This window comes from Carassius carassius, chromosome 7 (assembly GCF_963082965.1).
Source record: "Carassius carassius chromosome 7, fCarCar2.1, whole genome shotgun sequence".
NCBI lineage: Eukaryota > Metazoa > Chordata > Actinopteri > Cypriniformes > Cyprinidae > Carassius > Carassius carassius.
In genome coordinates, this window is record NC_081761.1 from 15,176,904 (window position 1) to 15,191,851 (window position 14,948).

The window sequence follows — 14,948 nt, forward strand, 5'->3', positions numbered from 1 at the left end:
TGAGGTCATTCCTGCTATACCTTCCTTTGCTTCTGTCTCCCAGGCAAATCTCTCCACGTCTCTCTGGTTTTGCTTCCTGTAACTGTTAACTGGAATCTGGTTTCAGATCTGTAGCTACTCATCTGTAATCTCCTTAAGCAGCTTAGATTGATTAAGACAGTTTCGTAACTTTCCCTGCAATTACCAAACAGCCAACCATCCATTTACCTCATTTACAAGAAAAGGAGAGAGTTTGTAAGCAAGAAACAGATGCTGCCTCACTTGTTCTTCTTTGCGTCATTTGCGCATCGGCTACCGTCTTTAGACTTCTAGTGATTGCTGTCCATGTGCCCAGAGCGGCAATGCCGTAGAAGGCAGACGGCTCGGGCTCATGCGGCCAGCGGGGCGGATCGAGGGGGCGGAGCCGCTCCCAGTGTATATAGAGCAATTCTTAGTCTGACAGAGAGAAAATCCGGTGTCCGAGAGCCGCACTTCACCAACTTGAATCCGAGCGTGAGAAAGGAGAGAATCAAAGCATAGGAGTTCATTCACTGCATTTGTGCATGCATGGGAATTATTTGATTCACTCACTCCAGGAAAAGCCCATATAGTCTGCAAATTCATAACTTCAAAGTCTGGATTCTTAAAAAACAAAACAAAAAAAAAAACTACATTTCTACCTGTCCGGTTAATGTTTTATTATTTGAGGTGCGAGGTGTCTCAGTTCAGTGAGCTTGAAGAACGGGTTTGACATGACTTGTCTTCTGGCTGGACTCGCTACCCGTGTTGGACTGAGAAATTGTGTGTGATTCCGTTGACGAGTATTATCAGTGTGCGGGGCTTATTTCCACACTAGAGGCGCCGCCTTTGCAACACACACACACACACACACACACACACACACCCGCGCGCGCCATCAGGTGCCAGAGAGACACACACATTTCCGATTGAGTAGCTATTTGAGTAAAGGCGGATCCGCGAAGATCACCCAGGACTTTACCCGGCACCGAATTGGATATATAAAGCAGATTTGTCCCTGTGTGACAACATGATGGAAGCATGAGGGCGGGCGAGATCAATACACCAAATTAATCAATAGGCCTACCCTCTAAGCGCACGTGAAGATCAGCTCCGCTGGATGTGTATGACCGCATCTCTATCACCAGGTGGCTTTTCAAGTGCGTGTTTCCAAGCGCCTGTCTCCTGTTGGCGTAAATGTGCGCATAAGGTGTTTTAGGAGCCTCAAAACAAAAACGCAGAGCTACAATGCGCGTGCGGAATTAGTTTAAACTTTGGTTTGCGGCTGAATCGTCTGGATCTGGACTCTAAACTCGCGTCCCTGTACAGAAGAGACTACTCAGACCCCAGATGGGAGCTGATCTGGATTGCATTGTAATTTCTTTCCCTTTGTAAAGAAGAAGGGAAAAACATTCCAGCCGGAGGAGATTACAAGTGTTTTCTTCTCAAAGATCATTTGTTGTGACTCCTCTGATTTTTGGATTTAAAACTCCTGCGCCTGCTCTGGCGCAACTGTTTCGCACGGGGAATTTCGTGTGCTTTATCAGAACTTGAGGACACAGAAGTGATGTTTGTTTTAAAAGCAGTGGTGCTATGTGCATTGCTCGGCGGGGCTGGGGCTCAGTCGTGCCCGTCTCAGTGCTCCTGCAGCGGGACAGCGGTGGACTGCCATGGGCAGAGTCTGCGGAGCGTGCCGCGGAACATTCCCCGCAACGCTGAGCGACTGTGAGTGCGCCCAAACATGCTACATTACCACCAGTGCGCTGACCATTACTTTACTATAGTCATAATAGTGTGCATTTATTATACATTTGAGCCACAAAATAATTCAAACAATTATAAAATTACAGTTCTTTTTTTCAGCATGCATACAGCACGACCAAATACTCTTAATATAAAATATATATGCGTATGCATTATATATTCTATTTACTCGTGTCTGTTATTACATTTAGTTGTTATCAATTCTTTATACCAGTGTACATTTAGTATAATAACCCACACAAATGATACATTAATATTATTCTGTTACATGCTTTTCCCCCCTCTTGAAGTGCTGTCATCAGAACAATACCAGAGTGTCCTTTTCTATTCCACTCACGCATGTCTCTATCTGTCTCTTACATTGACTGTCTTTCTGAAGTGGGATTCATTAATTAAACTGGCATGAAGTTTAAACACAACCTGCGCTGCTTTGAGACAGCAAGAGCCAGAGAATTGTTTAACCACCAAAGACATTGTTAAAATCCTGCCTTTTACTTAATTATTAGAATGTCAGTCATTCCTGTGCTCTGTTTAAAACGGTGATATTCATTTTTGGCTGGGTAGCTGTCATATAGAAAAGCAGGTTTCAAAAGCTACATGACACCAACGTTAATTGGTCAGGATTGCTGAACCCTGACCAGAATTTAATTAGAAACCTGCCAAGAACTCATCCACAGTCTAGCACACAATTAATGATAAAATACACTCATGGGTGGTGCATGATGATGCAGATAATTTAAGCAATCTAGCATTGTTACGAACTTTTAAAGTGTAGTCAAGTGTAAAGAAGTGGCCAGAAATATACATTTTTTTTCCTTGCATCATTTACCACTTAATGGTCCTAATTTAGACTTCTTAATTATATCTAAATACGCAAGTCATTATTCATCATTTTACCCCCTCTCTTCTTTCCACAGTGACCTGAATGCAAACAATCTGACTAAAATCACTAAGGCAGATTTCGCGGGACTGCGGCACCTCAGAGTTCTGTAAGTACCGAGCTTGTTTTTAGAGCAGTAAGAACTAGTTATTATTCTTTTTCTTGTTTTGTTTAGAATGGATATATCCCCAAAATGTTTAAAAAGTGTATTTTGCATGCAAAAAGCACAGTGTAGATTGTATCACAAAAAAAAAAATGTTAAAGTAAAATATAAAATATTTCTCTCCATCAGGCTAATTTTAAAAATACCTTTGTTAAATGTAATTGTTTAAATATAAATGTAAATATTATCTAATTAATCACACATATATGCAGATATGTATGCACATTATTGTCTACATTCCCATTATCTAGCAAACATATTGGTCCCCAATGGTCCCATTATTAGACGAATGCCAGTGAAATGCCAAAATACCATGGCTTGTCACAAAATACATTGTTCTGGATTTCACTGGAGGTTAAACACTTGTAGTATATGCACACTTAGAGCAAACAAGTTTGAACAGTGAAGCTTAACGAGGCAGTCAGCCCATGATTGTCAAACACAAACAAAGACAGCATTTATTCTGAAAAATGATTGCGTTATCGGAATGTGAAGTGCCTGTCTATATCTTTCTTTCTATCTTCCTCTCTGTCTCTGTGTGAGGTTGTAACAGAGCGGGAGATTTTGTGAATGTAAATGTGTGAGATGGAATGTTTGGGTGTGAATATAAATGTATGAGAGAGACATATAGAGAGCTCATGTAAGAACAGGTTTGCCCTCCCACTTGGAGGGTAGTATTTCAGCTGAAGACCTTCTCTCTGTCTTTCCTTCCTTTCCCTCATAGACACATTCTTTTCTCTTCCTCTCTCTCACTCTTAAATTTTCTTAATCTTATAAGACATCACTGAAATGACCTCTATCTCCAAAGTTGTGGCATCTCAACTACCACATATTCTTCATTCATATGTCAAACATCAAACAAAACATTAAAAACATGGCTTTGACAGTGTAATATTCTTGTTCTGTGTGGTTGCAGATGATTTTTTTAGAGCATTCTACTTCTGATTTATTACATATACTTCAAATTAACATTAACTTACATTAACAACACTTCTTGACATCCTTCACAGACGTCTCCACATACGTGCTCAGTCAAACAGAAAATTGTGAAATGTGAGCTGTGATTTCTCATGTAGGGTCAATTTCCAGCTACAGAAGGGTTAAATAATGCATGATGTTATAAATATAGGATTCCCATACTGCAAGGGAATACATTTGAAAGTTTACCTGGGTATCTGTGATGTTGTAATTTGCTGCTATAAAGATGCATTAACTGCACCAAAGCTGAGAAAAATTGCAGTGTTGTTTGATTTAGAGATTTGATATGAATTGCCATGCTTTTATGTTTATTTTTTTATCTAAATTTGGGCGCAGTTGAGAAAAACCTGTGTGTCACGGGACAAATCACAGTCTAAAAGCCCCAACTTCATCCAATTCACTCAATTTAAACAAGCGCTTTGCTTTTGTAGGGTAGTGTAGACGAAGGAAATGGTGCAGTTATGTTTTTTTTTAAATCATAGTCTAAGTATAGATGTTGTATTTAGACTGAGGTTAAAAGCTATTATTTACGGTGGTTTTATAATGAGAGGAGGGTCTCAGATCATGAGATATCCTGTGAAATGATGTTTGTGAAACTATTTGCAGGCAATGAAATGTAAAGTGCTCTCTATAAAAGAGCCAAGTGTGCGCCGACATATTAACTGTTTAAATCATTGAAATTAATGCAATGAGTGACTTGTCTTTATTTTGGTCTCTCTCTCTTTTTCATTTCCATTCTTAGGCAGCTGATGGAGAACAAGATCAGTTCTATTGAGAGAGGGGCATTTCAGGACCTGAAAGAGCTGGAAAGACTGTGAGTGACTTATGCACATACACTCACTTACACACACAAGATATGCAGCACTTGCCAGAAGGGCTAAAAGTCAGTAGCGTATTTGTGAGTTAACATTAACGGTGTGACCTGCCGAGTACAATTAATTGCAAAATGACATTACACAATCAAGTGTGTGTTTTCATATATTAATGGTGGACATTGTATGTTGTGGGCATGTGTGTGTGTGCACATTGTGGTCAGGATTTCATGGAGCCACATTTTTGTCTGACAGCCAAGCCAGCCTCAGGGGAACACACACATGCGAAACTAACTCTGGCACACAGCCCTTTAAGGAATGACACTGGAAGCTGGAATGGAAACGGGAATTATGCTCTTAAGGAACCTCCCCCCCACCCTTTCTTTCAAGCTTTTACCCCCCAGCTATTCTCCATTTTCAAACCATATTCATTCTGATGGCCTTTATCTCTTTGTCACTGAGTCAGACAAAAGTTTAGGTTCCGTCAGTTTCTTAAAGTGGTGCACTTGGTGTACTGCAGATCTGCATTAGTGCTGTACACATATTATACAAAATGATCAATGAAAAAAGTAATATAGATCAAACACTGAACAAAATTTAGCATTTTTGAGCCATGAGCTCACCTGAGGAATTTCTAACTTTCCATTTACGGTATGAGTACAACAAGGTCTCTGGTTAACAAGTTGCTATATTTGTCTGATTTGTCCATCATATAAACTCAAATCCTTGTAGTTGTAGTCCTCATGTACACTGTAGAAAGTGAACTGCAAGGAACTGACCTTAAGGAGCAATTTCTACCCTTAAATTTTGTATATATTTTACAATTTATACAATTATAGTATGAAGCATTTTTAAAAAAATTTATCAATGTAGTAACTTGTTAGGGACTTTCAAGACAGCAATGCTTATGAAATTAATTTCCAGGTATAACTGTGTCTAAATTACGTTGTACTGCAAAATTCTCTGACTCACTTTATATGAAGTTTTAACTACTATGTACTAACATTTAAATTAATAATGTGGTACCACAAACTTGAAGTGTACATGTATTTTACAACATGAACACAATAAGTACATTGCACCTAACTTATATATATATATATATATATATATATATATATATATATATATATATATATATATATATATATATATATATATATATATATATAATTACATATTCTCTAAAGATAATGTTCACTACTGATCTTACTTTACTCATGCATTGTGATTTTCTTTTTACTTAGTAACTGCACACTACACTGCACACTTACTTATTTTACTCATACATTCTAAAAACCCATTTTAATTTCCCAGAGGAACCCACGGTGAATTGGTAATTAATAATGGATTACAATTAATAAAGATTATTATGCAGTACAATAATGTATTATAGAATGAATAAAGGTCATGTGGATCTTAAATTCCCTACAAAAACCTTATTTCTCTATTGAGGAGAGCTTAAACACTATTTTTGTCTAGATTCTAATTGTAGAAACAGTATTCTTTCTTTAAGATGATTGACCGTCAATTACCATTGCTTAATGGTGACTGGCAGATGTTCAGTTTACACACAGTCACATTAGAACTGGCATTTGAGCCGCACCGCGTGAGGCTCAGTCAATCACCTGCTCAATGCTATCCTATTTTTCTGCTAGTCATTACCTTTTAATTTGGTGAGGAAATGTTTAACGACTGCGACCAACCCAGCTGAACCTCAAAAGGCTTTTGCCAACTCGGCTCTGTGAGAAACACAAATAATTCACTCACGAGTCTGATAACTTTAGTTTTATTTTAATAAAGGATTTGTATTAGCTGTGTGTGGCTCTGAATGCGAAAGGGTCAATGGCATTAACTGTGAATGAGGCTCATAAAGCAGAGTACAGCTAACTGGTAATAGCTTGTAATAATAGCAAACTTGCTTTCGGCGTAAATTGTGCAGTGTTGGCATAACTGAAGGGTTAGGCGGGCGAATGGTGGCGATGAATAGCTCTTTATAGTGATAAGTGTAGGGATAGAGGAGCTAGCGGTAGCACTGAATAGCACAGCTAAAGTCAGTGTGTAAGATCAGTCCCACTGTGCCTGTACAAAAGCAGGGGTCTAATGCTGGAGGGTGACTGCATAGCTGAGAGGATTAGAACGCACAGGCATAATAATGGCCTTACCAAAGGCCCTTCATAAATATGTGTGAGTGTGTGTATGTGTGTGTGTGTGTGTGTGTGTGTGTGTATGCGTATTGGGGATGCATTTAGGTATTGGGTGTGACGACCTCCTGTAGGGAGGAAAAGTAGCGACTCTGTTCCACATATGACCCCCCTTGTTAGACACACACACATACGCACAAACACCCTTCGTCACGGCTTGCTAGTCATGAGCAATGCAGTCAGGTAAAGTAAGCCTATGAGAAGGACTTTTTTCTCATTCTCATCTCAGCCCTTTCCTCACAGATTCTGTTTCCTTCCTCTGTGATGCAGCTTTTTTTTGTGTGTTTTTTCCCCCTTTTATTTCTTTACAAACACACTGTTGGGCTAATTGTTGGTTGTGAGCTAATGGCGTGTGGATTGAGACTGAGAACTGTCATGGTCACTGATTCAGTCTTTCGCAGGCAGACCTTTGACTAAACGGCTTATGGTCTAGTCCACATTGCAGCTCATTCTAAGCTGCCTATTTATGCAGGAATAATTGAACAGTTGTTCAGAAAACACCTTAAAATATTGTAAAAAGGAATACAGTGTGTACTCTGTGATCAAAATATATCTGTCTATCAATGACTGATAAATAACTGCAAAATCAAAGATTAACATATAGTTCTGAAAGGGTATATCAAGTTAATTTTCTACTAAACGGTTAATAAATTTTTCATACCACTTTTTTAGAAAACTTCCGGAAATCCAACGATTATTTCATTGTCAAATGTGCTCATTGTATTAGGCCAGTACCTGACTTTGTGTCCTCGTGGACGTTTGTGCATATAAGGAAGTTGTGCAGGTTTAGCCAATCAGATTAGTGCTTGCCAAATGAAGAAAGTGCTTTCCAGTTTTGTGTGCAATATGCATCAGCCTGTCAGTGAGCAGACTGTGGGCGGCCCGTCTGAGCCTACTGATTTATAAATCAAGCCATAAACTTATCTCATGTGCTATATGTGATTGATTGCGGATAATCTGTGCTTTTTTCTACAGTAGCAGTGTGTGTCTTCACACTAACTTTCAATCCCTTCTTTCCTCTGTTCAGTCTTGTTGGCTGTTTTTTGGCATTAAAAGTCATCTCACTTTATGGCCCTCCTTGGAAATGACTGTGAGTGCATGTCTGTGTGTGTGTGTGTGTGTGTGTGTCAGAGTCTGTGACTATTTGCATTTCTATCTGTAAGTGTGTGTCTGTGTGTACTCGTCTATTTTAAGGGTCGATCTTATTCGCTTTAAGCACCGCGCGTGTGTGTCTTTGTGTGTTACTGCAGTGGGGTCCTCAGGGAAGGCTGTCCTCTGTGCCTGAGTGAAACACGTGGGCATTTCTGGAGTGTGCAGCACTGTGTGCCTCGTTATTATTTCATCATTCATTAAGTATTCAAATGGAATGATGTAACCCCAGAAGCTGAACGATGATGTCATCGGCTGCTATGTTTGAGTGTGCGGGTGTTTGCAAGTGTGTGTCAGAGAAAGTGAGGGCGTAAAAACAGCAAGGGAGAGTGAAAGCTTGATGGTTTTGTACTTTGTGCAGGCAGAGTTCACTTTAGAACTCAGGCTTGTTTGATTGACGTGTGGTAAATCTTGCATGCTGACGTCAGAGTGCAAGAATTGATTGGGTGTGTGTAATATTTTAACATTCTCCCATTATCAGCAGACTTCATAATGCTGTAGTAGAAGTTCTCAAAACATGGGAGCTTAATAAGCTGCTCTGAACGATCTGTTTTCTGGTATTTAAAACATTATTGATTAATCTCAAGCCTCATTAATCTAACACACAGACAGCAGTGGCGCCACTCTTCATTAATATGCACATTGGGTATTATATATGTGCTGATTGTCATGCATAATGTCTATTATACATGCCCTAGTTGGGAATATTACTCAGTTTATTATCATGTCAGAGAACCGAGCAAGAGAATGTGAGAAATTACTTTTTATCACTGAATTGTCATTGAACTTAAGCAAATATGCATCATTTCCTTTCATGACGTGTGTGCATACAGTATGTGTGTGTGTCTGTGTGTGTGTATTTGCACTGTAAGTTCTTTTGCTTCACTTTCTGTGAGACGTTCTGTTTGTTTTTCCCACATCTGTTTTTCCGGGCTGTTCTTTGTCTGTGTGTGTTTGCTAGATGCCCCCACACACTGACAGTGTCTGCCAGCCACACACACACACACACACACACACACACACACACACACACACACACACACACACACACACACACACACACACACAGACACAGTCAAGGCTCAAGTTGATGACTGGCAGGCCCAAATTGAAATATTTTATAAGATTAAACGTTTGAAGTATTTTTCTTGAGCACAGCTCAATCAGTACATATTTCTGTAAACATTTAGATCTGATGTTTCATATGGAAACTATTCACAATATTTACTGTGTTCATATTTTTCTGATGTTTTAATATGTCACTGGAGTAGATTATTCCAGTTGTTTCATAACTTATTGCAGTCGGTTTTGAAAGCAGACAACCCCACATGTTAGATTGGACTTTCTGCAAATAGTTTAAGGTCTGCTAGACCTCATACAATTTCTGGTACCTCAGTCATTGAATTTTGCTCTTGTGAATGTACATAAATTGCACCACTGTTTGTTTTGTGTAATTTCATGTTGCTGCGTGTGTCTATGTTTGCAGGCGTCTCAACAGGAATAATCTTCAGGTTCTTCCGGAGTTGCTGTTTCTGGGCACGACCAAACTCTTCAGACTGTGAGTCCTTTATCTTTTAGCCCCTCTCTTTCCTCTCCCTGTTTTTTTTTCTCACCCCATTTCTTTCTTCTTTCTCTCCTTTTCACTGTCTCTCTCAGTTCTCCTTTTGCTGCCTTTTTTTAAATGGGATTTTTGTCTGTTTTCCAAAGTTTATTCATTAATGTAGCCTTTACAAATGTATTTACTTATTTTAGATACATTACACTGCTTTGTTACGGATTTCTGTTGCTGTGCTGCAGTTGGATCTGGGATCTTTTAATATCAAGGATTAATTTTTAATACATTAAAATGTTGCTGTTTGGTTCCCTAATGTTCTGTTTGGTTTGTAGATTTGGTTTTATTGCATTTTTATTAATAACAAAAGATAGTGACATTAAATTTGGAGGAAAATTATAGCATAAACACAGTAAAATCTTGAGATCTGTCTTCTAAATCTCGCTCATTACTCCCAGACAGGATTGTGTGTGTACGTGTGTGTGTTTATAATTGAGTTATGCAGGACATCTAGGGATCAGCAGTAAGAGAGGTTCAGACCATGAACAGACTAAATTGAGTTAAAAGGAGATACATGCTTAAACATCTGCTGCTCAGAAAGAGCGAGAGGAAGGATAGCTAGCACTAACAGCTTTACCAGGAAAAACAACATTCTAACGGACTTTGCAGGAGGTTAATGGAGGAAATGTCTGTGTGTGTGTGTGTGTGTGTGTGTGCGCGCACGCTGCACATATTGCTCATGTTTCTGCAGTCATATAGTTACTGTTCATGTTCTAGACATGGTATGGTTGTGTGTGTGGTCTCCTAAAAATACACTGGGATCCTCAGGCTCAACTATCAGGTGTGTGTGTTTGTGACAAGTAAAATGCTAGTCTTAAAATGAAATGTTAAATAAATAGATTAATGTGTTTACGAAAGCACTGTTACCTTGTTTCATTTTTAAAAGCATCAGATTGCGTGTTTGAAGAGGTCAAGTTGTGCCTATATTGTTAGGACCAAATGTCCCCTCAGGGATAATGAAATCTGAAATGAGCTACACTGGTAGACCAATCAATGGAAAATGACTTAATAAACATCCTTAACAATGTTTTAATGAAAATTTAAAATCGCGGAATGTTTTGGATACAAAATATTATTAGCACAGTATATATATATATAAAAAAAACACAACAATAGAAGCCAATGAAAGCGTGTGTGCAGGATTTTATGGATCTTATGGAGGATTTTTTTTCTTTTTTTGTCTGTCTGTCAACTCAATTTCAGCAAGATGGTAGCAGGTGAGAAAGAGGAAGCACTGCTAGTGTACTTTCTGATAGAATTATTGGATTTGATGTCCTGACACACACACAGAGTGTTCTTTCCTCATTAGATTATCCCTGCGTGTCTACATCTGTGGCTAACATGTACAGCTTTTATCTGCCTGCCTCTTTCATCACTCTGTCTATCTCATTTTGCTTTATTTTGCTCCTTTTCCTGTTCTCTCATCCCTTCTTTCTTTTGTGCTGCTTTACATGCATTCCTTTCTTTCTTTCTTTCTTTCTTTCTTTCTTTGCACATCCTCTCCCTCTGCCCCTATGATCAGGTTTGACGTTAATGTGTCTGGATGGAGTGTGTGAGAATTTTTTTTTTTTTGGAGGGGGATGGTCTGGTGGTGGGTGACAGAACCTTCTAGAGCTTGTTTTGTTCATCTTGCTGGGTGCCCTAGTGACCCCGGATTCTGCTGTACTTGTGTGTGTGTGTGTGTGTGTGTGTGTGTGTGTGTGTGTGTGTGTGTGGGAGCGCGAGTATATGTTTGTGTGTGTCTGTGTGAATATGAGTTATGGTTACACACATACGGCCGCTGCCACAGTAGCGGCTGAAGTATTTCTGCCTTTTGTCTCCTTAGAGGCCAGGCCTGTTTGAAAACCTTTGAATAACATTGGGTATGTTTGCGAGAACGTTCAGATAACATTTCTCAGGGACAGCAGGTCGGTCACAGCTGTGTGTGTTTGGTTAGACAGAAAGTGGAAAAGAAAGAAGAAAGGATCTTACAGGAAAGAGTAAAGAGGTGTGAAGGCAGAGAGAGAGAGATGGGTCAGATTTCTGAGAGTCCATTAAGAACTCTGTAAAAACCTAACAGTAGTTTGAAAATGAAAGTGGAACACTAATATAAAAAAACAGATGGAGTAAGAAAAAATACTGATAGAGAGAGAGAGTGAATTAAAATATCCTGAAATATTGAAGGCAAGACACCAGACACATCATTTTAAGAAACAGATACTTCCCTAGGTAAATTAGGAAATTAGTTAATTACATTACATTTAAAATAATTGTTTTGCATTACTATTAAGTTTTTACATGCATTTACATTACATCATTAAATTTTCTGAAATGAAATAAACTTTTCACTTGTTTTTAGGAATAAAATGTTATATAAAGCAGGTCAGAGATATACTGTATGAACAAAAACCTCTATAAAAACCTTCAGAATATAGATAGGAAAAATAAAGATAAAAATAATGAAAACACTTAAACTAACTTTGAGGAAATTTCCTTTAAAGATATGTGATGTAATTGAAATATACAGATGCAAATCAATAAAAAGCTCAATGCTCAAATGTGTATTTTTGCAGTTTTCTTTCCGCTAGTCTAAAAAAATAGGCCAAAATATCAAAGTTGACCAGTGAATGACAAAACAATGTGTTTTTTTGCATTATATTATTTGTAAGTATTATAGTATACTGATGCAAACATAACAGTAACTTTGTAGAAGCTGGGGTTGGAGGGGGCAGTTAATATTATTTTTTGTTCTTAATCAAGCTGGCACAAACATATCTTTTGGCGCGAATGCCTGCTCACTGTTGCTACATTACTGTTGTCATGTCACATAGCCATCATCCCTCATCCACTAACCTGTTTCACACTGTGCTAACTTTGAGTGTGGGTGTTTCTGACCATCTAAAGAATTTCTCCCGTTGTGACATCTGTGTGTGACTTTTATTGAGCCTGTCACTGGTTATTAGGTCAAATCAAATGCCTTACAATGGTGATTGTGTAAGCTATTTCTGCATACATTTCTTGAATGATAAGGACAGATATTAATCAACATCCTTATGTCCATGGATGAAGAGATGCAAAGTTTGGCATCACTTCTTGAAGCTGAAGTGTCAGATTTCTCTCTTAGGTTAAAGGGAAAGTTCATCCATAAATTAATGAACTTTAATGAAAGTTAACATTTTTAAGCAGAACAAAAAATAAGATATTCTGAATAAACAGTTTTTGTTAGTTTTGCTATTCTAGACAAAACAACATTGGCTCAACCATTGGTGTGACTTTTGATGGAACTCTCTGCTTTACTGACCAATGACAGATGAAGCAGTCTCTAAGTGTTATATTTGTAATTCTGTTATGTTTTGCAATTATTTTTGTAATAGTAGTGCTGAAATTACAGCTTTAACCTCAGATCATAAATTAAAATGATCAGGCCTGTCTTGTGTTACAGCGCTTGCAAACCAAAGCAAAACATTATTGAAGTCTCTGGGAACATTGACGTCATGTTATGAGAACAGTTTCGTGAGAAGATTAGAAACTTAAACGCATAGAAAAAGTGAGAGGTTGAATATGTGAATAAGCCAGCAGACATCTTCTTATTCCTGTCATGTCTGTTAACAGTGGCTTTGGGTTCACACACGCTTAGCTGATTTTAAATATGGCTTTGACTATGTGGTTTTCTTGAGCAATGTGCCACGAGTATTTGGGGTGAAAAATCATAGTGGTTTTCTTGCTTAATCTGCACACCAAATGCTAGACGAACCAAACTGTTTGCCATCTTAGAGTGTGTGTCTGCGTGTGTGTGTTTACCGAGCTCACCGTTTCCTAGGTCACAGTGCAGTAGAGAGTTTGGCTTTTGTCTGCAGAGTGGACGCTTAACCCCAGTCCTCTCAGCTCACAAGACACACACATACACACAACACACACACACACACACACACACACTTGCTAAGCCTTGTCTGTTCACACGAGTTGGTGGGAACAGTTTTGAAATTAAAGATGGATACAAAAGAGTGAAGTATTGCCTGTCTGTTGAAGTATAGCGTTATAAGGTGCGAGTGTGTATGTGTGTGTGTGAATGCATGTGTGTGCATGTGTGGGATTTAATTTCATTAATTTCATAATCAGATTTTAATGAAAACAGGAAAGGAGTTTATGCCACTGTTGCCATAGTGAGAATGACTCATAATAGAAAAACCTCAAGCTTATAGACATGTGTGTACATGTATGTCAGAGTCTGTGTTTTCTTGTGTTGTTGTGTTTCTCTGCATGACCTGCATTTCAGACATTTTCATGCCTTCTCTCATTAGTCATCAGAGTATTCAAAATAATGCATTTTACTCCTTGGTTGTTAATAAACTTATGATTTCAGGTTAATTTCGGGTTGATTTCAGCAGAATGAATCAATCGTCTGTTGAAGCTGCCAGTTCATTACTATGCTGTCTAAAAATATGCAAATAAGAATATTTAAGCAAGATGCAACAGGTAAAGGCTAAATCTGTTGCACATAATTTGCTAAACTTCTTCATAAAATATCTGATCAAAAATTGCGAGCAGTTGTACACTGTCAATTCTAACAATTTCAGTTTACTTAAAAAAAAGTTTGGAAACCAATCGCTGCTTAGCAAGAAACCAATCACCTATTGTTTTTTTTTTTTTTTTTTTGCAAAGCAAACTTAAATGTAAAACTGAAGTTAATTTAAGAATTGATTTAAACTAAAGAAAGCAAACTTCCCAGGTAGATGAAGTAATAAATATCAAGTTAGCTTTAAAGTCAGTTCTAGTTAACATACTCTAGAAAATTTAAAAGTAAAGCCCTATTCGGACTGTAATTGTTTCTCAGGGGGACTTAAGTGATTTTCAGCATTTACAGGGGGTAGTTGATGATTTTAATGCCATCCGAATCCAGGATTTTTTTCTCTCACCACCCCAGTAAAAATCCCCGGCCGAATTGCCTACTGTTCTTGACAAACACTAAGGTTGTGTGGTAATTTAATTGCCATCCAAATCCACATCTCTGAGTTTATGAGAAGAAATCGATTCATAATTCCATGTTTAAACCCTTTTTGAGCTCCAGGTAGCATTGTACTCCGGTGTAATTTGCATACATATTTATTTATGAAATGCTGAAAAGTATTTAAAAGAACAATAATTCATAACTGCTTCACCACAGTCTCTTGGAGCAGAAAGAGTAAAAAAGCACATAAACATTCAAAATGGGTCTTTATTATGGCAGCAGCAGGTATGCAATACAATGATATAATGTGTATTATTATAAACAGATATAAATTGCGTATAATTATATACAACTATAGCCTGTCTATTTTCCTATTTTTAAACAGGAGATTTAAATGATAATAAATAGGATTATATATTATAAAATGTATATATTATAAAATATGCTTGGAATAATAAGAAT

General features: G+C 37.9%; 1 protein-coding gene across 10 annotated transcripts in view; it reads left to right on the top strand.

Moving 5' to 3' along the window:
- Positions 1 to 442: 442 nt before the first annotated feature.
- Positions 443 to 14,948, top strand: part of slit2 (slit homolog 2 (Drosophila)) — a 78,469-nt gene continuing 63,963 nt past the window's right edge. For 8 of the 10 annotated variants that reach the window (XM_059553998.1, XM_059554002.1, XM_059554007.1 and 5 more), the window contains exons 1-4: positions 444 to 1,722; positions 2,679 to 2,750; positions 4,525 to 4,596; positions 9,434 to 9,505. In XM_059553998.1, the coding sequence (XP_059409981.1) occupies positions 1,565 to 1,722; positions 2,679 to 2,750; positions 4,525 to 4,596; positions 9,434 to 9,505 (374 nt within the window). In that variant the 5' untranslated portion in view covers positions 444 to 1,564. Of the gene's footprint in view, positions 1,723 to 2,678; positions 2,751 to 4,524; positions 4,597 to 9,433; positions 9,506 to 14,948 lie in introns of all 10 variants that reach the window. The other 2 variants (XM_059554008.1, XM_059554006.1) reach the window with 2 other exon arrangements.